This window comes from Aulostomus chinensis, chromosome 9 (assembly GCF_037954235.1).
Source record: "Aulostomus chinensis isolate RoL2024-O1b breed Wild chromosome 9, RoL_Achi_v1.0, whole genome shotgun sequence".
Classification (NCBI taxonomy): domain Eukaryota; kingdom Metazoa; phylum Chordata; class Actinopteri; order Syngnathiformes; family Aulostomidae; genus Aulostomus; species Aulostomus chinensis.
The window spans coordinates 6,451,130-6,475,033 of record NC_141328.1 but is presented as its reverse complement, the minus strand read 5'-3'; the positions used below and the strand labels follow the sequence as shown (position 1 = coordinate 6,475,033).

The window sequence follows — 23,904 nt, the reverse complement described above, 5'->3', positions numbered from 1 at the left end:
GCTTGAATTGTTCATCTCCAGACCACATGAAATGTCTTTGAGCACAAATTTCTAATTTCTGTACACCTTGGATCATTAGGCTATGGATCTCATTCAAATATGTTAAACTTTTGAAGTCTTGAAGAAAGAGGAGAAGAAACAACCAAAAATAATGACCCTGAAAACGTGACACAAACTCAAGTGAGGATTTGGTGAACCCTTCTTGCACCAACTAACTTTTAAGTGCAGCTTTGAGCCAAGAACTTTTTTCTTAACACTGTTCTTAAGAGTAACTCTGAGAAGTTTATCTACTCGCTCTGATGAAGGCCACAAGCTGAAACATGTCAGTCAAACAATAAAGTGTCGCTGAAGTTTTGACCTTTTGAGTATTTATTGTTCCTCTGTGTAGACTGATATTAGGCGAAGTTTTGCCAGAAAACTTTACTGTGTTTCTGCAGTATGTAAGGATGGTGCTACACTTAGGTTCTAACATGTTTCTGTAACAGAATTTGTCCATCCTAAAGCGACTTTTAAACCTGACAACCTCAAAGGAGTAAATAAAAACCTGAACAACAGTTTTTTCTGTCAGTGTCCCTGCATCTGCATAAAAAGGGCCTTGAGGACATCAACACAACAGGAAACAACCCCCCCTCACAACACAGATAACATCAACTCATCCAGAATGCACATTCCTTCAGGGTTGATGAGCCTGTTTTTACACCTTTCACCCCCTCAGACCTCATCCATCCCTAATGACCCCCTACCGGCACTCAGGATCCGTGGAGGACCAGGGAGGCACCGAGCCCAGATGGTGGGTCGCCCTTCTGTCTGTAAATCTGTGGCAGGTGTTGGCCCTTCTGAACCTCCAGCGTGTTCCTCTCTGGACAAACTTGTCAGTGGATGACTGCACCTCATCCTGACTAAGCGGGGACACATGCCACCGGGGTCACTGCACCTCCAGCATACAGTCTGGAGCACTCAGGCCACCAAACATGAGGGCAAGCGACAACAGCGGCCAGTCGCTGGGGCTATGCTGCCTGCCATTCAGGACTCATTCAGGGTGAGAAAAAGGGGCAGGCCACGTCACTGGAGTCTCTTCGCACCCTGCTCATGACAAGCTCTCCTCTGGAAGGCACCAAAACAAGACACGAGAGCTGTTGAGCCAGCACACCGATGAACAGTCAAATCCGTGTCAGAACAGCTCTTCTTCAGTGAAGCTCAACACTCACTCAGCCTACAAATTCTAAATTGGTAAGCATTTCAATAACTCTCTGCACTTACACCTCCCTCAACTACACATTTCTCATCTTTGCACCTTGTGGCTCTTATCCTCATCACTTTTTTTTTTTTGCATGCACTTTAAACTCAGACATAAATCTCAAGACGTAGTTTGAGATGTTTACCTAACATGAGAGCAGTGGTATAAACTGTTTGTATGTATATGAGTCTTTAGCCAATAACAGATTCAGATCCTTCAGTCGTGACATCGTCTGCATGGATACATCTCTAGATCCTGTCCCTCTCTAGTCTGAACTACTTTTGTCTTTACTCTGACTACATCTCAGTATTTTACATCACACCTGACTGATACACCAAACAAACACACATGATCATACAGTGTTGGCTTGTTTTATTCTTCAAGACAAAATGGGTTCACAGGTCAATGAAAGGAAGTTGTTGCATACAAATAAAAAGTTACGCAGAGTGTGTACATGACAAGTTCTAGACCAATTTATACAGAATGACGACCCACATAAATACAGTTAAAATTTTGTACAACCATGGAAATTAAATATACACACAGAAAATTAAATAGATTAAAAGATCAATGTACAACCTTCAAAGTAATGGCATTTTCTTAAAACATTTTCATTTTTTAGCAAAGGATCATTTACAATTTTACAGTCCAGTTCCCCCTGGTAGTTCAAAAACCATTATTTTAAATTTCCAAATGTGTCTTTACATCGAAGCTATAATTTAATGCATTTATGATCTTCGTAGAAAGCTAACAACATATCTAACGTAGTAACCAGATATGGTGACCACTGATTTCAGGGGAAACGATTGTTCATGAGTGAGTTTGAACAATGGCTGAAGCTAAAAAGTGAAAATATTCTACTGAAATGCAATAACACTTATTTCAGTGCTGACACTGCTTAACGAGTTTCCTCATAAAACATTCCTTCAAGAAAAAAGAAAAACAAAACTACAGTGTTGAATAGAAATGTACGTGAAAAACAGGATAAAGGACCCCATTTTAAGCCTGCAGGCACAACAAGAGCTGAAGGTCTTGGACCTGTACTTCCAAGGGATTGGATTCTTATGTGTGAAGCAGCGTTATAAACCTCGGGGATGTGGGATGTAGATAAATATGCTCCCAGCCAATCATTTTACTGGTTTAATAACATTTCCACAGTGATGTGGTGTGACGTGCTGCAACCATAAGTTCAGCAATATTAGAATTTACTTCTGAGGGAACTCGCGTAGTCAGGAGCTCTGACACCACAAGCAGATGTGGCTCTTTGTAACAGTAAAAAAATAGGGTCGACCTATTTATCAAATTTTAAAAATTACAATCTTTTACAGTGATGAAAACAAAGATTCGTGTGCTGATTCTGATAAATCAGGCACAACCCCTCCTAAAAGCCCATGATGGTGTCTGCACCACAAAACAATACAAATTGTGTTATCTCCCTTTGTTTAACATACATAAGAACAATGAAGATCACCAAAGCCAGTGAGTAATCTTTTAAAATAACCTTGACTTCAATACTGACCGGAAATATCTGAGATTATGATTTTCGCCATGATCAAGCAGCCCTTGTTTCAAGGTAGATTGAACAAGCTGTATGTGGCTGCTCGTTTGTCAGAAATTAATCAAACTTTAGTTCAAGAATAGAACTTGACTGGGTGGAGCACCAGTAGCATGTAACCTGCTATGTCTCACATACACAGGAAGCAGAGAGCCAGCTGGCAAGAACCAGCCTGATGGGTGTATCAGTCTGGTTATTGTGTTGGAATGATTCATGGGCGTTCAAGATGCTTCAGGGCAGCACTTCTCATATTGTAAGCTCATCACTCATTAGTTAAAACGACCCATTATCAGACATTATTTTTGAGCATTAATATGTTGTGCGATTTTTTTTCCCTCAACTTGCTGCCAAAATCATCAAACTGGCAGCAGAAGGTGATGCGAAAAACAAACATGATTCTAAAATGGCGTTTCGCTGGTTGTCACGGAAATACCAAACTGTCTGATTACTGCTGGCGCTGGTTGTTGCGCTGCTGTGAAAATAGGGCCCACAGTAGTCTACAAACAAAAAAACAAGACTGAAACAAAGGCACTAAAAATATTCATCAACATGTTGTGGCTTCATCTAATAAACCACAAGACATCTTCATGAAGTCAATGTTAAAATGTCTTTTTTTTTTTTTTTAAACAGCCATTTTTTTAAACTGGTCTTTAACTGTGATTGAATTCATCAGGTCGATTCAGTTACAATTAAAACTGCACTCAAGTTAGACAGACGGGGGGTGTTATGGTGCCAGTGTTACACACTTTTGTCCTCAAATCACAGCCCTGGAATCAAAGTCCTCTAGAAGCAACCCATGCCGGGGTTATTAATACATACATGTACATCTAAGTGGTGAATAATGAACCTCTACATGGTGACTAATGTTTTATTTTCTCTTGGTGTCTTGTCTTTGCTATACAAGCCTCACGCTCTCAGAACTCTCGGAGCTCAGAATGGGGAAACAGCAGAGCAATTTCAGCAAATTAACTTCCCACTTACTAAATATGTTTATTCCATTATTATTTAAAGTCACTTTGTGCCACTGTGTAAAGCGCAGTGCAACGGGACGCCATTACGGCTGAATTTTCCAGCAGACCTGACAGTAGTAGCCTGCCTGCACTAAAAGCATTCCAACAGAAAACAATGGAAGCCAGAGTCAATGAGTTCGCTGGATCATTACAGTGCTTGCTTGCTTGCTTGGAGAGCAAACAAAAGTACAGTGATGATAAATTAGGAATAAATAAAACAGTGCTGCTTGGTTGCTTCAAGTAGAAAAAAAGCAGAAGCACAATAACAAATAGGAAATTCCAACATGTTAACATTAGTTTTAAGCAAACCAAGTTACTGGTAAGCATGCATATGACCAGCCAAGGGGATGCCTGCACTTTTGCATCACGGAATGCCTTTGATGAGTTGCTTATTGTGAGAGATGATTGTTGCTGCATCCTGCTTATCTTCTAAAGTAGCAGCAGCCACAAGTTTTAATCCCACACTGATCTTGTCGTAGTAATCAGGGACATCCTGAATTGGTCTGCATAGTTTGAAAAGTGAGATGCATGTCAAAAATTCCTCAAATCATGAATGTAATTATTTGGTTTTGACCTGAGGTGGTGAACTTATGGCTGATCTATTTCCATCGCTGAAATGGCATGTTTACTGACCTTCGGTTAAAGGGTGTGGCCGACGGGCCGAAGTCATCGAGCCAAACACATCATAGGATAAAAAAAGAACATGTAACTGCACCACTAGTAACATAGAGGAACTTCAAGACAAATAGCGAGCTCTCTATAGCTTTAGGATAGCGATCATTAGTAAGGCTGCATTATTCTATAAAACCCACTAGCTGGGGGAGCTACCACAGATGAGCTAATGGCTTACTGACCTAAGAGACGCTGGACAGGCCTGACCAGGGTGCCAGACTAAAAGGCAAGATTGTACAGACATAGAGCCTTAGAAGAGATTTTGGCTTGGATCAAAGTCTGAGGACAGTAAATACTGTTATGTCAAAAGTCTCATATTTCTGGAATAAATACTGGCAATGGTTCTCCACAACACAGAGCCTTGAACAAGACCAGATGGAAATTTGGAACCACGTGGGACAAGACACAGTCAATGACTTCACAGAGTAATGAGCAGCACATTTGTCTCTTCATCCTTCTCCAGGCTGCATGCAGGTTTCTCAGATTCAACCAGAGAAGACCAGGAGGGTAGGGATGAGAGATTTTTTTTTTTTTTTAACTTCTTAAAATCCATGGTTCTGGCGGGAGAGTGGGAAATGTAGCGTCACATCAAGGATGGACAGGATGTCTTGAGTCAGGAAAGGAGGAGGGAGCCAGGGAGGTCAACATGGAGACAGGTCCTTATGGAGAAGAGGGGGTTTGGAGTTTGGAGTAATGGAGGAGTGTTTCAGCGCTAGACAGGGTGAAGCAGAGACAGAAACAAAACAAAAAAAACAAAACAAAAAAACAAAAACAGATTTAGTAAGAATAAATGACTGAAAAATGTGAGGATAATAAGGATAAACAGTTGAGTACTGGACAGCTATTGATAAAGCTTACCCGCACTAAGAACATCTACAAAATGATTGCCCATGTATTTCATATGTATTTACTGATCGTGATAACTACTTTGGTACACAGCTCAAATCCTCTTGGCTTTTATCTCATCGCCTGCGTGATGATTTAGACTGGGAGCTCCGGGCCCTGGTGGATGGAGCCTGAGCCTTGTTACTCTTACTGATATTATTGTGAAATTCCTCGGCGGTTCTCCTGGCCAAGGTGGTTGACATGCGCCTAGACTCTCTACAGAGCCCCGTCGTCCTGCTCTGACCAGGTGGACAGGGAACAGAGAGGGACGTGGTGGGACATTTGTCAGTACACTGAGAAGAGATCGAGTTTGACTGACAGCTGTTACGACATGCAGCAGCTGCCTGGACGGATCGAGACCTGCTAGCTAACTGCTGTTTTCTTCGCACTGAAGTGTCAGAGTTTGGTTTTAGATGAGGCGTTTGTTTACTTTCACCCCATGCTTCAGAGGTGTTAGGATAAACATGCTGAGATTTAGAGGTTAGATCATCTATCGATGAGTTAAACAAATTAGACTTCAGCCTGGCGGAGGAGGCAGGTACAACACGAGTTGTGATGAAGGTGTCTTGACGTGCAGGAGCTGAGCCTCTCCGAAGCGATGTTCTTAAATCGCTGACTTGTGTTTTGGTTTTGACCATCGACTCACTGGCCACAGAACTGGTGGAGCTTTTACGTGTTGGGGAGTAGCCAGGACTCGAATCTGTATCAAAAATATCACTGACGCTTTGACTTCTAATGAAAGTGGCGTCGCGTGGCAGAGCCTTACGTCTGCTAGACTGGCTGCTTGCCTGGACGGGCTTGTCAGGACAAAGAGAGATGGGGGGTCTTACAGGACTTGTGTGGAGGCTTCGGGTTAGAGCTCGCAGGTGGTGCGTGGCCATGGCGGGAACACTGCTTCCAAGAACCGGGCTGGCTCGTGGACTGCTTCTCAGAGGCGGGCGTGCAGGGCTGCTTCGAGGGCTCCGTGGTGCTCGGCCTGACTTGGTGGCCAACTCCTTGGCTCTGGAGCGGCGGGGGCTGCTGTTCAAACTCTGGGGAGACAGAGGGGCCTCCAGATCCTCCAAACGCTGAGTGAGAGCCAGTTTCTGCTGGATAGCCATCCGCAGCAGAGAATTCAGTGTTTTCTTCTCATCCTCGGCTGCTGCCAGCTGCCTCTGCATCTCATCCAGCTGAGTGACATACTGGTCACACCTGAGACACGCAGCAACATGCACAAGCAGGCAAGACCACGTTAAAGCTCAAAGCAGGAGACACACGTTAAACATGCCAAAACCCAACTATGACCAAACACTGCAACTAAAGATTATATTCATTAGTGATTAATTTAGCAGTATTTTTTTTTAATTCATGATCTACTTGTTAATTGTAAAACATAAAAAGCACAAACTGATTCTCAAAACGGGTGGCTGGCACCAAAAGTGTGATATTCCTTTGATTTGTCAAATATGTTGATGCTAAAAACGTATTAACATTTATGATATAACACAAGCATAGCTCCCTATTTCACCTAAAATATTTATTTCATTTTAACGAAATGTTTCTCATCACTACTACAAACTGCTTTATGCATCCTGGACATACTGCCATGAAAGATGGATGCCAACCGCAGTGCCAAATACAACAGGAGAGAAATGTAGGGATAAAAGTCATTGCTGGTGTCATATTACGGATTCTTGAAAATGACATAAGGGCTGAGCAGCCTGAAATAATCCAGTTTGTACGAATGCAGGCAGGTTGGAAGCTCTGCTAAAAGAAAACCGCTCTATTCAATGCAACGGTTTTAGAGAAATGGTGACTGCAGGAGAGTCCTTGTATGTCAACTACTGCTACTTTAGAAGTTAAGTGTTTGACAACTGTCTAGCACTGGGCTAGAATCTGGGCTGATTCTACATTCATGTCAGCTTGAGAGCTTATAAAGAGTCCAATAGATAAATGGATATTTCAATGATTAAATAACATGGTGTACATTTTGAGAATGCAGTAGCATCACTCATCCACATGATGGAGCCACAAAAACGTACTCCAGAGCAGGAGGATCATTTTAAGCTGCGGAGCTTCAATCCTTCTTAGGGATAATCAAATGCCAGCTCATAACTGTCTGATGACGGCCTAGACGGCCTAATGCAATAAGTGTCAAAGAGGACTTTCAGGCATTTATAAACAAATAATGCAAACACCTTTGGAGCCCATTACAGACTGAGAAAAAATAACAACTCAAGTTAGTAATCACAGTGCAAAAACACTCCAAATATTTCCACATGCCAGCGGATGCTCGCAAGAGGTTAGTGATGATTAAGTTAAGTGTTGTGGTTTCTACGTGCACCCCACCCCCCTGCCTCTCCCACAGTCATTAGGCTTTTCCTTCCCTAAGGTGACCTGGCGTGATGGGACAAATCTGTCCTCGCCTCCTCCCCCCCCGAAGGCACAGGGCAGAGCATGTGCTTTGTAATCTTCACGTGAACCCGTTGGATTGTCCACAGGCGTAATAAGCAATGTAAGCTTATTACAAGAGTGGTAGCAGAAGCTGGACCACAACAAGAGCGCCATTACTAAACATTTAGAAAAAAGAAATTCTGAACTGTACCACTCTTTTTAACTTGGCTAAAAATGTTATTAAAAAGAAACCTTACCGACTGGCAAACATGACCCGGAGTGAAGAGAAGGTGGCAGCGTCTTCCTTCAGGGCTTTGAGCTCATTCCGCAGTTTCATCATCGTTTCTGACACCATACTCTTCTCAGTCTCATACTTGGTTTTCAAATTGGACAGGGCCAACTCTGCAGTCTACAGTGACAAAAAATAGAAATGCATCATTGAGTGTAGCACCATCATTCCCCTTTCAAAGTGAGTTATTAATGAGTATTCTCGTGTTATAATAACTAGCATGGAGAAGGTAAAATATGTCTGTGGCAATCTTTCACGCTGATAGCACCACCATGGCCAGTAATTCCAGTGAGACTCCTGATGAAGGTTGGAAATCAGCCCAGATGCATTGTTGGATACTTTCTCCTGTTTGTTTTAGCCTTGATTGTAACCAAACAAGCTGTGATTGTTAGTATTCTACAACTGTACGGGATCCTTCGTGTGGCGTCTGCCTCAGAGCAGGGTGTGGGGGAGGAGGTTTCTGAGTCGAATTAAACGCTGGGGTAATCACAGATGGGTCAGTTGTCAATGTGTTTGTAAGAGAGAGCAAGGGAGGGGCGAGGAGGGGCAACGAATCAATGCACTGCACACAGCGCTTCAATTCCATATTTCACTTGGGGTGAGCACCTCGACATGTTCACAGATATGACGCATTTTAACAATTTTTCACTTCCCGATGATCTGCTACAACGTAATATGAAGCACACAACAGTGTCAATCTACAATAATAGAGACAATACAACAAAAAATAAAGCTTTGTAGCCACATGGAAAGAATATAAAGAATTTACACTGCATTTCTGCTTGTACTTGCAAGAGGAAATCGCGATGGACTGACAAATTCCAGAAAAGCGAGATACAGAGAGAAGAAATGAACTGAGATGTTCATCTTATTTTATTTGTAGCTAGATGAATCTAATTCTTACAGAATCTGAAGATGTTCCTTTTTGTCCTTGAAGCTAACATGTCTAAATTTAAACTTGTATTGTACTGATTAGAGATTGTATTGGAAAGATTTTAAGCCTGGATGCAAATAAGTAATCATAAAAAAAGTTAAGTTGAGAGTGTAGGTATTCAATATTTTTTTAAGCGAAACAAAGACGTTTTACCCCCAAATTAAGCGTTGTGATTGATAATAATAAGAGATTTGGTGTAACTACGTGTAGACTGAATTATCAGACATCAGAAAGGTAACCTACAGTATTTGAGCTCTACCAGGCTAAGCAGCGAGTGTGTGTGTGTGTGTGTGTGTGTGTGTGTGTGTGTGTGAGTGTGTGTGTGTGTGTGTGTGTACGTGCATGCACGTGTTACAAGTACAACTCATACTGAAGGGACATGCATCGGTGACTTCTCTACTGGATCTGTGTGTGAATGTGTGTAAAGGGGAGAGTGGGAACTTGGGACATGACAGAAACAGGTCACACAGCTTGATGTTCAGGAGAGATGGTGGCATGGAGTGGGGTGGGGGAGTTGGGGAGTGTGGGGGAGCGTTGGGGTTTCGGGAAGAGCAATATCATGTTCAACTCCAAATAAGGACCCATGTCAGGTCATACCGACTGTCTAGACAGCCATTGATGACACAGGGCAACCATATCGCTTATGTGTCAAAGAAACAAAATCAGATTCAAATATTTTGACATGTCGCAAAAGTTACAGAAGGCGCTGTACACTGGCCACCAAGCCGCTAATTCGACCGTCTTTTTTATGGCTCGGTCCGAGGTTTCAGACAGAGTGCGGCAAATTAAGGGTCAGTTTTAGCCCGGCAATATTCCTTCTCCGAGGGTACACTTATTGGCACCTCAATTGCTGTGTATATCCAAGCCGTGGACCGTGGATAACCACCTCACAGGACTGTGAAGGATAGTTTGTTGTATGAAAAGGTCGCAGAGAAGCGTGGTTGATGTGGGTATCACTGGATGACGGAACATCACCAGCAAGTTGAAAAACATAAAAACAAAATACCACCGCTTTTTTGGAAAGAGGAATATTACGCCTCTATTTCACACCGACAAGACAGCAAATTCCCACCTTTACCCTGCCGCATACTCCATCTAAAAAGGGTTAGAGAAGGCTCACTTGGACTTTTTAGCCAGGAAGGATACTGTGCCACCTTTTCTTTCAATTTGGCTACTTTATTTTGGACTTGGAAGCTCAACTGCTGTAGGGCAGTGGTTCTCCAAAATGGAGAGATGATGGTGCAACAACATGGCTGAACCATTAGTCTTACTCAACTATAACCTCCCTACTGTGTCTTACCTGCTTGTTGGCCTTGAGGACAGTCCTGAGAGTGGCAATCTGTTCCCTCTTGGTGCTGAGAAGGGACTTGAGTTTCAAGACTTCCTCCAACAGGCTTTCAGCATCCCGCTCTGACTCTCCACTGCTGCTGAACCCTGAATAAGGCATTGCACCCCTCTGACGACAGAGATCCACAGCCACCTGGAGAAACAGAACCAGAATTCTTCACTTCAGTGAGATAATGTGTTGTTTTTCTGGCCGATCTTAAATCAGCACGGGAAAACTCTGGTTGTTCATACACAAAACATCAACCACTGCCTCAAACCAAATAACCGGTCTGGAATATATAAAATTAATCCCAGAACTGTAAACATTAATATGTGTGAAGGAATCTTCATGAATACAACTGCCTGTATTGTGCTATATTGTAGGTGTTCCACGACATAAAAAGGCAGGGATACAAGTGTTCAGACACTGCTGTTTTTACAGTCTTCTTTTTTTTTTCTGTTACAGGATTCTCTGCAGTCGGGGCGATAACTCAGCAGACTGTGATAATCTGATCCATTCAAACCCACACAAGCACACGTGTCATCAAGGCACTGGAAGTGTACAGGCACTTGAGCTACTTGGTTACATTTAACAGTCTAAGCCAAGCTTTAGGTTCAGACACATGAAGGAAGCGAAGCCTTCACCCCGAACAATGTCTAGCTTTCAGCGACCAGGCGTCAATGAGGAATTTGCAATGGTATCAACTTTAAGGTCACAAACAAATATTAATAGAGCACTGGAATGAATGTTTCATAGTGTATTTGATGGGTAGTTCTTTCTTACCCGGAGGTGCTTGATCTGGCAACGTATGACTGCTACCAGGTTCCGAACATTGGAAGGGTCCCTGAAATCCAGGGTGGGGGATCCAGGGCAGTTGGGAGAGTCAACACTGGCTCCTGCACTGTCCACCTCACCCATAAACTGCAAGGCTGCAGCTTTGGAGATGAACATGTCGTTGGCTCTTGGCTTCTTCTGGGAGTTTGGCTGGGGGTAGACGTGGTGAGGCCTTCGCGCACCTCCTGCTCCCCCGCTGGCCCGGGCACTATCACGGTAATAGTCCAGGGTGACCCGTTTGGGTGTCAGGTTGTTGCAGACACAAATATGGTGATAGAGGTTGGACAGCTCCTCAGAGAAGGCCAGCAGTTCTTCCTGGGCCACGCTCAGATGCCCTTCAGAATCAATGGCCACTTTCCGTGTGGCTCCAATCTCCTTCTCCAACTCACTGATCCGCTCCTGGTCCTGCTTGCTGGACTTGATACACTGACGGATCTTGTCAGCCAGCTCCTGAGCCTCTGCCCTCCAACGATCCTTTTCCTGCTTGTATCGCTGCTCTAGGGTGTTATAGCGAGTACCTGCCTGAGACAGTTCATCTCGCAACTTCAGAAGCTCTTCACTGGCCGAACGCATTCGTGCTTCCAGCACCTCCTTGCTCTTAGTGTCCACCTCATAGTCGAAGCCCACATCACCACAATTGCCATCATCATTGTCATCATCCCCTCTGTCATCTGCCTCCTGGCTGTGCTGCTGGCTGCTCTGCACAGCCTCCAGCTGCTGGGTGAGAGACCCGACCTTGTCCTCTTGCTGACTTAGTGCTTGCTTGGACATTACTAGCTGCATCTGCAATTCCTCCACCTTGCTCACCAGACTTGACTTCTCTCTCTCTGCCTGGGAACACAAATTAAAAGAAGGATGAGCAAGCAAAATCATCTGCAATAATGAATTAATTGCAAAAAAAGGTTTGCAATTTTTAAGTCAGTCTTAAGGTCAGGTATGCATAAGAGCACTGCAGCAGTTTTTGCTTGCTGCGAGTAACGGAAAAAACTCCCAGATAAAACAAACAAACCCTCAACGTACTGAACCCAATCCTTAAACTAAGACAGAATAACAATAATTTCTAAATAAACTCCACATGAAAAGCCAACTCCTCTTTGACTAGTTTACCCCCTACCGTGGCTCTTTAATACACCCCCAATAAAAGATTCTCTACCTTTTCTTTCCGATTTCTCCTCATACATATTTTGTCTGATGGCTTCTCATCTTACTCAACCCCTATGTGCACATCATCTCTGTCATTTACACACTACACAAACTCACAGGGGCAACCTCCCCTGCTCCTACTTTAACGGTACCAACTGCTCACATTAATATGGTTTAGTTGTGTCCTTTTGTGCTGCAGAGGAAGAATAGTACAAGGCTAAAACTTGGGTTTGACAAATATGGAAAATTTAAGGTGTCATTAGCTGCAGATAAATGCATTTTTTGATGTCAAGAGGACTGCATTTGCCTCCCCTCACTGAACTGAAAGCATTTTAGGGAGAGATCAATACTTACATGTCAACAACACTGGCTGTTAATTATGTTACAGATGACCAAATGAAGCTTCTGCGTGACACAAATTCCTCCCCCAACCACCTTTACTCAGCATACATTTTTAATGTGAAACGGTGGCTGACCCCATTCAGCTCCACGCTCACATCTGTTAGGTAAGCGCTTGCTAACCCAACCCCCAATTTAAGTGCAACATCAATAATATATTTCCTTCAGACGGAGAGGGTTGAGTTCAAGATGTTCTAAGCATCCTTTACGTGGCAAGTAAACTGGATCATTTACTTTTGATGAAAAGTGGTGCCAGATGTTTGACTTTTTTTTTTCATATAGAGACTGACTCGTTCAACGGATGTGGTCTAAAGCAGGAAGCAGCAGACATCCCTTTCGACACATAACTAACCTGTCTGACAACCTCCCAACTATTGTAAATAAAGGTGGCAGTGCTTTAAATTTAAAGTTGGTGGCTGTGTGCACACCCAAAACTGCTGTAAGGACATTGCACACTAGATTATAGTTTCACTGGCTATGACGCAACATTTCAGCCAGACAGGATCTTTATGATTCCATAGTCAAAATATTTAATAGAAAAGAAAAGCTGAAAATCTTAAAACCATACCAACATATTTGAAGAAGATTAAACCTAGACATTTAAGTGTGGCTGCCACCTACTTAGCAGCAATCAATGTTTCGTTACATTCCATCACGTTCAAATCTCATGGTGACTGACAAGAGTGCTTGATGTCATCTGGTTTCTCACCTGGAGGAGTTGCTGTTTGAGTTTCTGACTGTCTGAAAAGTGCAGCTCACTCAGGAGGTCAGACACCAGCCCAGAAGCTGGCGCGCGCAGGAATACGTCACTGTTGCGTGGAGTGGAGTAGCGATGGATGAGGCCATTACTTTTGGAGCCCCCCAAGTGAGGAGGGTGAGCAGAACTGGGGGCAGACCCAGGACCGTTATTATAACCGCTGTCCTGATCCTCTCCCTCAGCTTCACCTTCTCCCTCTCCCCCTTGGCCCTCCTCCTGGCTGTCATCTAGCTGATCCAGGTGCAACTCCAGGTTCCCCACAGAATCAAAGGGGTTAAGGGTCAAGGCAGAAAGCTCTCTCCGAAGACTGTTCTTCTGCTCCCTCTCCTCCTTCAGGGCTTCCAGGGCCTCATCCAACTGCCTCTCCGCAATCTCCCGCAGCCTGGCAGCCTCCTCCATTTGTGCTCGCAGCTCCTCCTGCTCCTCATTCTTGTGAGTCAGCTCCAGCTTTATCGACTCAAACTCAACCTGAGACATAACCGTAAGACGATTTATGAAACACACACTTTTCTCAACAAAGCCACAACAGACAAACATACCAATGAAATGAAGATTCTGAGAGCACAAGTGTTACAATCACACTTTTACAGTATCTTTTCCCTGTATACATTGGTCGTCATACCAAAATCTTTTTGGTACAGGCCTTTCGGTTGGAGATCCACTTACACTGACGGAATGCAGCCTTGCTCATATGTCATGTTTGTGTGTTATTAAAATGGAATCCACCGACAAATGGAAAGAAAAAAAGGTAATCAGGGTATGAATTTTGTCCCCTTCTCTAGAAGCTACTTCAGTTTCTGGAAAGAACAATCACCAAACAACTGGCTTGACCAGTTCCTTCAACACAGCAAATGGGTTGCCCTGTTGTGAAATTATGTCAACAAGCATGTGAGAGAGATAAAAAGTTGTTTGCAACCTCTGCATTTTGCTGTCAAGCAGGAAACAACAGTGAGTAGTTACAGCCTGTGTGTGGCTGCATTTTGCCCCTTGACTTACAAGTGAAGCATTTAAATACAGAAAACACAATTTGCCAATAAACAGGAAAAAAAACAAAACAAGGTAGAACACTGTTCATATTCATACTCATATATTGCATTTTCCATTTTCCATGTTTATATGAATATACTCAACATTATTCAGTTTCAACAGTCCACTGCAGGCTAAATGTTTCTGGTCATGTGACATGAGTGACAGCTGACCTGGTTTTCCTTGAGCACGGACACCTGTTTTTGCAGAGAGATGTTCTCTTCCTCCAGCTCACCATTATCCTGTAACTGGCGCAACTCGCGTACTTTATATTCTTTCATCTCATCCCTAAGATGGCCCTTCTCTGCCTCCAGACACTCACACTCCTGTGGAACAAAAATCAGCGTGAGAAATCAAACCTGCATGCTGGGCAATTCTTTCTTATGCTGGTTATTCATTTGTATGCCATTGATGAAGCTTCACAATTAACACTAATCCAGGTGATGAGGACACGTCTGTAGTACAACACTAGGATACAGGTGTGCGATTTGATTTCACCGTACCTTTTTTAGCTGGGTGGACAGAACCCCAAGTCTATCAATCTCTGCATGGGCATTGCCTAGAGCGATGCGTGCCTGCTTTAGCTCTGTCTGGACTTCCTCAATGCGGGTTGCCATGGCAGCCTCCTTAGTGGCAGTCTCCTGCAGCAGACTCTCCTCCCGGCACTCTCCATCAGCAGCTGCACGCTTCTGGCTGCTCACCGAATCTGCAAAAGCCTATACACAAACAAACAAACAAACAAAGGTTCACGAAAGGGCAAAATTTGCAGTATTTGGCTGGCAGGCTACAGTGTGTTACACATGGGAACAACAGTAGCAGATGTAGGCAGATAAAATCTGTAATGAGAGGGAAAAGCACTTCCCTGATCATCATCTGAAACATGATCACACTGAAGAAAAAGGTGCTATGGCAACCTTAGACATGAACAGCTGCTTCCATCTCCTCCCCAGACAATTTGTTATCCAGCCAATGTGATAACAAGCTAATAAATTACGGTTAACACTATAGTAAAATGCTTTTTTTAATAGCTAACACGATGTATCACTGACTGTGTGTGGATGAAAGACCAAATTAAAAAAGATGTTAAATGAAATGCACACATGCTCATCAACATGCTCTACTGACCATGTTGTGGTTATATAAGAGAACCTATTTACAACACGAGTGCTGGCTCCTTAAAAAAAAAAAAAAGTCAAAGCCCAAGTATGTGAACAGCCAAGAGATCAGGTTTATGCAGATTATTAGAAAAATAGCTGAAATTCTGTGCCACTATGTCCTGTAGGACTAAGAGCTTTACTGAAATGTGACGGGAGATGAACCAAGTGTTACTGTTTATTCTGGTGTACTCTACATGTAATGCTAACATGGTCAAATGTTCATAATCAACTCTTTACACATTCATCTCAATGTACACAGGTAGACCAAAACAAAAAAAAAACCCTACAAAAATATTACAAAATCAAAAAATCTACCCACATGATGGGATTGGATTGAATTACAAGGGATTATCTCCTTACATAAACCAGTTATGAAAACCTGCTTCAGTAAGTTTTATATTGCAAAACAATCTTTAACCTCTCACACAAGGATCTCAAATATAATATTTTACAAAATGCACCTTTCAACGAGAAATTCAGCAAGGATTTGAATAAACTTCAAACCAGGGCTTCTCACAGTGGGGAGGGGGGGTCAAGTTAGGCTCGCCCCATGAATAAAATGAAACAGGAGAGAGGTTGAGATGATAAAAGATACATTAAAAAGCACAGCATTCGTTCATGACATTAATGAAATGAGAATATTGCATGTTTTATATAGACTATAACCCAATTCAATCCTTGTTGCTATGTAACAAACATAAAGCAGGCAGAGAAACTGCAGCTTTAAATACACATTCGTGACTAGTAAAGCCACCACAACCAAACAGACTTCCCCCGATGCCATTCGCATCAAATGACATCGCAACAGCAAAACTGACTCAACAAGTGTCTGCAATCAAAGTAGAAGGTCACATCTTGTACAGAGAAACCAATGACTTCGATAAATAGCACTGAGGGAGCGAATAATCAAATGTGATGACTAACTGCTACTTAAAAAGACAATAGTGTCCTTAAAGAACTACCGGGGACACCAGCTCATCGAGAAGTCTCAATAGGGAGACTGTGTCCTCGTAAAATAGCAGCCATTGTTACCCCGAATGAGTTCACATTTTGGCAACATTGTCATCCGAAACTAACAAGAGAAGCATGTGAGACACGCGTGCCTCTAACCATAAACAGGCAGACAGTCATATATTCCAGCTAACCAGTATCTCATTTCCCTACAGTTTCAATGCCCCGAGGTCATCAGACGAATATAAAACGACTTCTAGCCGGTAAGAACATTAGTTGTAGGATAGTATTTCCACAGAGTGCTCCTTCCATTTCATAAATAAAAACCACGTGACTGTTTCTTTGTGTGCAACGTTCCCCCTTATAGTGAAATGAGAACAATGATATCTGACGTTTTTAAAGATATGACGAGGAACGGAAACATTCAGTTGTTTGTCGCCGTAATAAAAGCAAAACTCAAAACAGAAAAACAGGAGTGTGCGGCAGTGACGTGGTAGCAGAGCTTTCTGTAGCCAATGCAGGGAGCTGACATATGCAGGTACAGGTAGGCTTCGTGGCCCCAGGGCCAATAATGCCTAAAAACCAATGGAGATGTTAGCAGACCCAAGCTTAGATTTGCTTTATTCTTATTTTAGAGACTGTCACCAAATTAATATTTTCTCTATTTGTGATGTGTTGGGCAATTTCACCACCAGCGTTCCGAGTGCAATTAATCAGAACATTAATATTTATATCCCAGCCCACTTGACCTGCGGATTAACCGTGGGACAGACAGTTATGATTGCAACTTGCACATTCCTAATCCTGGAACATTTGAGTGCCTCCCACTACACATGCTAAACCAGATTACATGCTAGAAAATTGTCCAAATGAGAAATTCAGCAAGCAGGAAGTCAAGTTTCATCAACTTAAGTCCCCTGAAAATCTCACTGAGAGGGCAAGATATGCTTGTTGTAATATGTAGCAGCTTGGACATGACAGTATGTCAATATTATCAAATATTGTCAAAATGTGATGTCATATAATGGATTTTTTTCACTTTCAAGAATGTGACATACGATTTGATTGTCTAAATCAATGCCGAAATATGAAGCAAGTCAGGTGTCTCGCAAAATTTAATGTTTGAAAATTATGGGGAAAATTTATGGTTGCACTTTATGTTACAATAAATTACCAATTTTTATGATTGGACAAGATGTTCCACACTACAACAATATCCATGTATATATCCATATTGAGAAAAATGCTTCTGAATATTGTGATATTTTACTTTTACTTTGTTTCCTGTGTCATCCAGCTTCTCTGGCAGCACAGGTGTCATGTTCTGTAACTGACTTGGTTGTTTAAGACCAAATCTAGCTTGATATATACATAAACCTGGTCATTAGAGATCACAAAACAAAAACAAAAAAATTGCAAGCAAATGTGTATCAAATACAGTATATACACATCAAAAAGAAGTATTGTGTTATCTGAAAGAAACAGAAAGATAGAAATGAGAATGCATGGCTAATTAAAAAAAAACAAAAACAACCTGCAGTATGTTGTCTAAATCCAACCTGAAAGCCTTGGGGGGCTCCTACCTCTTTTAGCTGCTGGAGCTCTGCTTTAAGGGCTTCATGCTCCTCTTCCAGCTGCTGGTGTTTTATCTTGAGAGCAGAGCTTTCCTCCAACACCACCAGGCCATAGCGGGCTGCCTGCAGCTTCTCCTCTGTAGCCTCCTGGAGCTCGAGAGTCAGCCGGACCACTTCAGCTTTCAAGTCTCCGCTCCCCATCTCTGCCTCCCCTTCTCCCACCAGGACTGCACCTGCTGGTTCAGCATCTGCCTCCAGCATCCTTGCTTGGCCTCTTGCTTGACTGCCAATGTGCTCCTGGGACTCCTTCACTCCTCCACTCTCATTACTCCACACTGCAAAGAAGAAAAGATGGTGGTTATGTAAACCACTTAGAACACACAAAGGCTGAGATCTTAAAGAGGTCTTGTGAGAAAACATGCATTTGGCTGGTATTGAGCCTTTTTTGTTAGGCTGGATTAATTGGCTGTGGATTTTTTAGATCCTTTCTAATTATTAATTACCCTTCCCACAGTTAATAAGCAGTGAATACTAAGTGACTCACGTTAGATGCGCATTTAAAACAGCACGTAACCTGAGTGCAAAACTGGAAAATATCAATATTAATTTGACCATTAGCATTGCCTGGGTGGGGCAGTCTTCCACCATTTCCTCACATCCTATTTGACCGAAGATGGAAACACCGGCCGGTTGGCCGGCTGTCAAGCATGTTTCCCGTCAGCATCTGTATCCCCTCGACCACCATCAATCGCAATGTTAGCTTCAACTTCCATTACAATGGGATACCAAATACTAGATGGCCCCGGCACGTCCCCTTGTTTCGAAAAAGTGAGGTTGTATCATGAAGGTTGCTAACTCTTTTGAGAAGGAGACACGATTTAAAATGACACCGGGTCCAAACTGGACCCGGCCGGACAGTTAGCAAGAGTGAAGTTAGCTTTAGCCTTCGTAACGCTGTGGGACAATCATCGTGAAACAGAGACATTTTTTTTCGAGCTAACCTCTTAGCTTAATAAGAAGGTATAATGACATAGGCTTAGCGGAATAGACGACATAAGAGTTGTTCTCGTGTCGTAACGTCAGTCGGATATCAGTCAGACAAGCTAATTAGCTAAGTAGGCACGATCAGCCAAGCTAACGTCAGCTACTCACCCTCTGGTTTTATTTCAAAGATGTGGCTTGCTGGTCGCCAGCTAACGGCTAAATGTACATGCCTGACGGGGGCTGCAAGCGGCAACGGCCACTAGGCACACCGCAGCTTGGAGGCCCAGGTTACTGATACGCTGCTTCCCTTCCCTGCCCGGCTCTGTCTCCCGTTTCCCAGCGAGGTCGTGTGTCAAATGCGCGCCGAAAATGTGAAAGCGCGATTACCCCCTCTAGCTTAGCAACGGCGCAATGCACCTTCACCGAGAAACGGTCTTACCATGCTTCATAAAGCCCTGTATGGCATGTATGGTGTACCTACGAATAAAAAGTGAACATTTGTTTAATGAATCACAAACTCTACTTTGTAAACACTAGTGATATAAAATAGAACTAACAAAATATAAATAAAGAAATTTACTTCCGATCACGCCTACCTCGACTTCCGCTTTACTTCCGCATGTGCACATTGGCAGACTAGTCTGCAGCCAGCCGTGCATCAAACTTTTACTTTACACAATGAAGATCGTCACATGGAACATAAACGGCATTAGAACTTTTGGAGGTAGAATAAAAAAGGCTCTCGATTCTCTGGACGCGGATATTATATGTGTACAGGAGACAAAGGTGACAAGTAAGTGTTGTCATGGTGTCGGAAAACGCGGGAGCTTGTCATGTAAAACAGATCCGTCACGTCTGTTTTTTAAGAAGATAAGATTTAACCCTGGACTTGTCCCTCACTCAGGAGACTTGCTGGATGAAAGAACGGCCATCGTTGACGGTTACACCTCCTATTTCAGCTTCAGTCGAGGACGAAGCGGCTACTCAGGTTCATCATCATTATATTTTGCTCTGTGAATCACAATCAAGTGTAGTCACTATTATCAAAAAAGAAGATGAATAATTAAGGAGATAAAATACAAAACCGTGAAACGTAACATCACATAAAGATCAGTTTATTGATTTTTTTTTTATATAATTTGATCCCAGCATTGCTATACCTGCTGTACATGACAGTAAACAAACTTGTTCACAGGGGTTGCCACTTACTGTAAGGACAGTGCCACACCATGTGCTGCTGAGGAAGGCCTCACAGGTCTGCTGACCAACCATGAAGGGGCTGTTGGATGCTACGCCGATCTCTCAGAGTTTACAAACGAAGAACTACAGCTGTTAGACAATGAGGGACGGGCTGTCATCACACGGCACCGAATCATGCAAGAAAATATCTTCCTAAAGATGCTTATAACCCATCTGTATTGAGTATTTATTTGATTTAAGTCTACAATTCTTTTTTCATTTGCATTTTACAGGTGTCAGGATAAAATACAAACTGTTGCCGTCATCAATGTGTACTGTCCTCGAGCTGACCCTGAAAAACCAGAGAGGAAACAGTTCAAACTGCAGTTCTACAAGCTGCTTCAGTGTCGAGCTGAAGCTATACTGAGAGACGGGAGGTGAGAGTTAGAAAGGTTTCCTGGAAAATAATGACACCTAGAAACCATTCTATTTTTAATAATGCTGCTTAATCAGTTTAAAGACGGTCGTCCCACTGAGCATCAACTGTTTTATGTAACTTCTGCAGACAATACAATTCAGTGAAACTTAGGAACCTTTTTAAAAATGAAATATAACATTGACATGCACTATAGTATATTGTCAAATGTATTATGTAGGTGTTATATCACAGGTATACCTAATTCAGTTTTCTCTTCTGTTTTTCAGCAGTGTGATTATTTTAGGAGATGTAAACACGTCCCACCGACCAGTCGACCACTGTGATCCCAGTGATACTGTAAGTAAATCAGTTATCGATTATTGTCACATAAATCCTTTTCCTGTTCAGTTTTCACGCAGTACAGCACAAAGTAAAGAGAAGTCAAGAGAAGGAGGAACCATTTGAGGAAAAGTAAATCCATCTACAATAGATCCTGGATGCTCTGTGTTTCTCCCATATTAATTGTTTCCCAGAAGTACACTTTAAAATTATGATGGACTGGATTTTATTCTAAATAGGACATCACCATTTCAACACTGACACTTAAAAAAGATGAAATCTCTTTATTTTCATAATACATGGAAACAGAGATGAACATTTTCCAGGAATAGGAGACCAAGGGAAGCCATTTTAAGAGCTGTATCTGTATATTTTTCAAAATATTTGCTGTAAGCCTGAATCTTTTCATCCATTGTCGTTTTCTGCTTAATCCTTACTAGTAAGGGTCGCGGGGGGGCTGGATCCTATCCCAGCATCTACGGGCGAGAGGCGGGGTTCACCCTGGACAGGTCGCCAGTCCATCGCAGAGCCAACACTCAGAGACAAACAACCATTCACACTCACATTCATAACTACGGTCAATTTTAGAGAATTCAATCAGCCTAGTCCCCAAATTGCATGTCTTTGGATGGTGGGAGGAAGCTGGAGCACCAGAGAGAACCCACGCAGGCACGGGGAGAACATGCAAACTCCACACAGTAAGATCCCAAGCCCAAGCCGGGACTCGAACCCGGAACCTTCTTGCTGTGAGGCCACAGTGCTAACCACTGCACCACCGTGCAGCCCGAATCGTTTCATAAAGACCCAATTAATATTTACTGAGAAGTTCCTTAAAACATCCAGAGGTGATTTTTTTTTTTAATTTTAAGGAAAGTTTCAAAAATAGGGATCCACCCTGTGACCCAGGTCCTTGCTCATGGTTCACCCCTCCACCAAGTTTCATGAAACTGACACTGGTAGATGTGCAACCCTGCTGGTGGGCAGACAGACAAATAAACAGCACCAAACAGATAAGCTACTTGGCAGAGGTAAATGTCATTTAAAATAAAAATGGTAGCATTCAGCTGTCAAAAATGCATTCGAGTAGATGGAGAAACTGTTCGTAACCCCTAGGGTTTTGTTTGTTTTTGTTTTTTTCTCTCAGGATGATTTTGAGGAAAACCCTGGCAGGAAATGGCTGAATGCCTTTTTGAGGAATGATGCCGTATCTGAGGGAACCTTGACAGATGTCGCCCACAGAGGAAAATTCATGGATACCTTTCGCTATTTCCACCCAACTCGCACTGGCGCCTTCACATGTTGGTCCACTCTCACCGGTGCTCGCCAGACCAACTACGGCACGCGAATTGACTACATATTTGCTGACTGCCAGCTAGCAAAGGAGCAGTTTGTGGCAGCTGACATAATGCCAGAGGTGGAGGGGTCAGATCACTGCCCTGTGTGGGGGCAACTCAGGTGCCCGCTCCTGCCCAGCTCCAAAGCTCCCCCTCTCTGTACCTCCTACCTGCCAGAGTTTGCAGGCAAGCAGCAAAAACTCTCTCGCTTCCTTGTCAAGATGGACCATAAGTCACCGCAGTCAGATGTGAACGATACTTTACCGGGATCTCAAGAAGAGAGGGAGCAGAGGGAGAATATAGACTCCTTTGCAGCGAGGAACATCGCTGGTAAAAAACGAATACTGCCCACAGACTCTGTTGTCCCAAAGGGGAAAAAGACTAAGACAGCAAAGCCTTCATCCAAGCCACAGGGAAGCCTCCTGGCCTTTTTTAAACCCAAGCTCACTAATGTGGTTCCCCCTACTGAAGCCACGACTAGACAGTGTGAAAACGCCTCTAATCTGGATAAAGCTACCTCTTCACTAAATTCCCACAAAGGGTCCCCAATTATAGAGTCCACAGTCAAAGGGTTGGTGACTGACCTTGTTTGTGATGGTTCACCACAGCGGAGCACCAGCAGCCCCACCGAGGTCAAACCATCAAAGGCGGAACATTTAACACCACAGTCGACTGTCGGGCATGCCCAGAAAGGGTTATCTTTACGGTTTTGGAAGTCAGTGCTTCACGGACCGCCCCCTCCACCCTCCTGTAAGGTTCACAGCGAACCCTGTGTGCTCCGGACTGTGAAAAAGGAAGGGCCAAACATGGGCAGACAGTTCTTTGTGTGCGCCCGTCCTCAGGGACACGCGTCAAACCCCGAAGCACGGTGCAACTTCTTTGCTTGGGTTGAAAAGGGGAAGTGATGCAGAAAGACAATTGCATGTTGGTTTTCCTGATTTATGCTCAGACCAGCGGTGCAAGATTATTACACAAGTTTCTAATTTGTCTGATTTTAAAGGTCTTTTTTGTTAGTCTGAAAATAAAATATTGTTTTTCTACCTCAACAATTATAATATTTATTTGTAACTAGAATCACAATCATTGTGATTTGTTGCTTTTTCTCTACTTTCAAATTGCTGATTCAAAACAAGCTACTAAACTGAACCCTAATCACAATTTTCTTATCTCTTTTTTTATATAATTTTATGTATATATAAACATAATTTTATAAAAGAAGGGATGGATGGATGGATGTATAACAGAAAAATGCTAATTAAAATTAGTATTGATTTTAATTTTAGTTTAAAAGGAATTAGTTCTAGTCTTTCCACGATACTGCTGAATGAGCTCCAGAAATCATGGCGGTGAGAGTTTTATGAACTGCGGTATGGATTTCAGATTTAATATTTTGTCATCACATGTAATTTCTGTGTTGACTGTAGAATTTGAATAATTTCCTTACCAGCAGGGATCCCACACGTTCCGGAAACCCTGAATAATAACGGACCAATTTTCCAGTCATGGAAAACATGGAAAATGAGAGAA

At 42.8% G+C, this 23,904-nt stretch overlaps 2 protein-coding genes across 2 annotated transcripts; one reads left to right on the top strand and one right to left on the bottom strand.

Annotated features, from left to right (window-relative positions):
• Positions 1–1,598: 1,598 nt before the first annotated feature.
• Positions 1,599–19,652, bottom strand: LOC147255602 (protein bicaudal D homolog 2). The gene is made up of 10 exons (XM_086213407.1): positions 19,276–19,652; positions 18,133–18,458; positions 14,945–15,157; positions 14,615–14,767; positions 13,368–13,883; positions 11,066–11,947; positions 10,256–10,435; positions 7,990–8,141; positions 6,190–6,550; positions 1,599–5,186 (listed from the first exon to the last, which is right to left on the bottom strand). The coding sequence occupies exons 2-10, from the start codon at positions 18,382–18,384 to the stop codon at positions 5,181–5,183; spliced, it is 2,715 nt and encodes a 904-aa protein (XP_086069533.1). The 5' UTR covers positions 18,385–18,458; positions 19,276–19,652; the 3' UTR covers positions 1,599–5,180.
• Positions 19,620–23,540, top strand: apex2 (APEX nuclease (apurinic/apyrimidinic endonuclease) 2). The gene is made up of 6 exons (XM_086213408.1): positions 19,620–19,900; positions 20,012–20,095; positions 20,303–20,483; positions 20,580–20,723; positions 20,992–21,061; positions 22,188–23,540. The coding sequence occupies exons 1-6, from the start codon at positions 19,786–19,788 to the stop codon at positions 23,280–23,282; spliced, it is 1,689 nt and encodes a 562-aa protein (XP_086069534.1). The 5' UTR covers positions 19,620–19,785; the 3' UTR covers positions 23,283–23,540.
• The last annotated feature ends 364 nt before the right edge of the window (positions 23,541–23,904 follow it).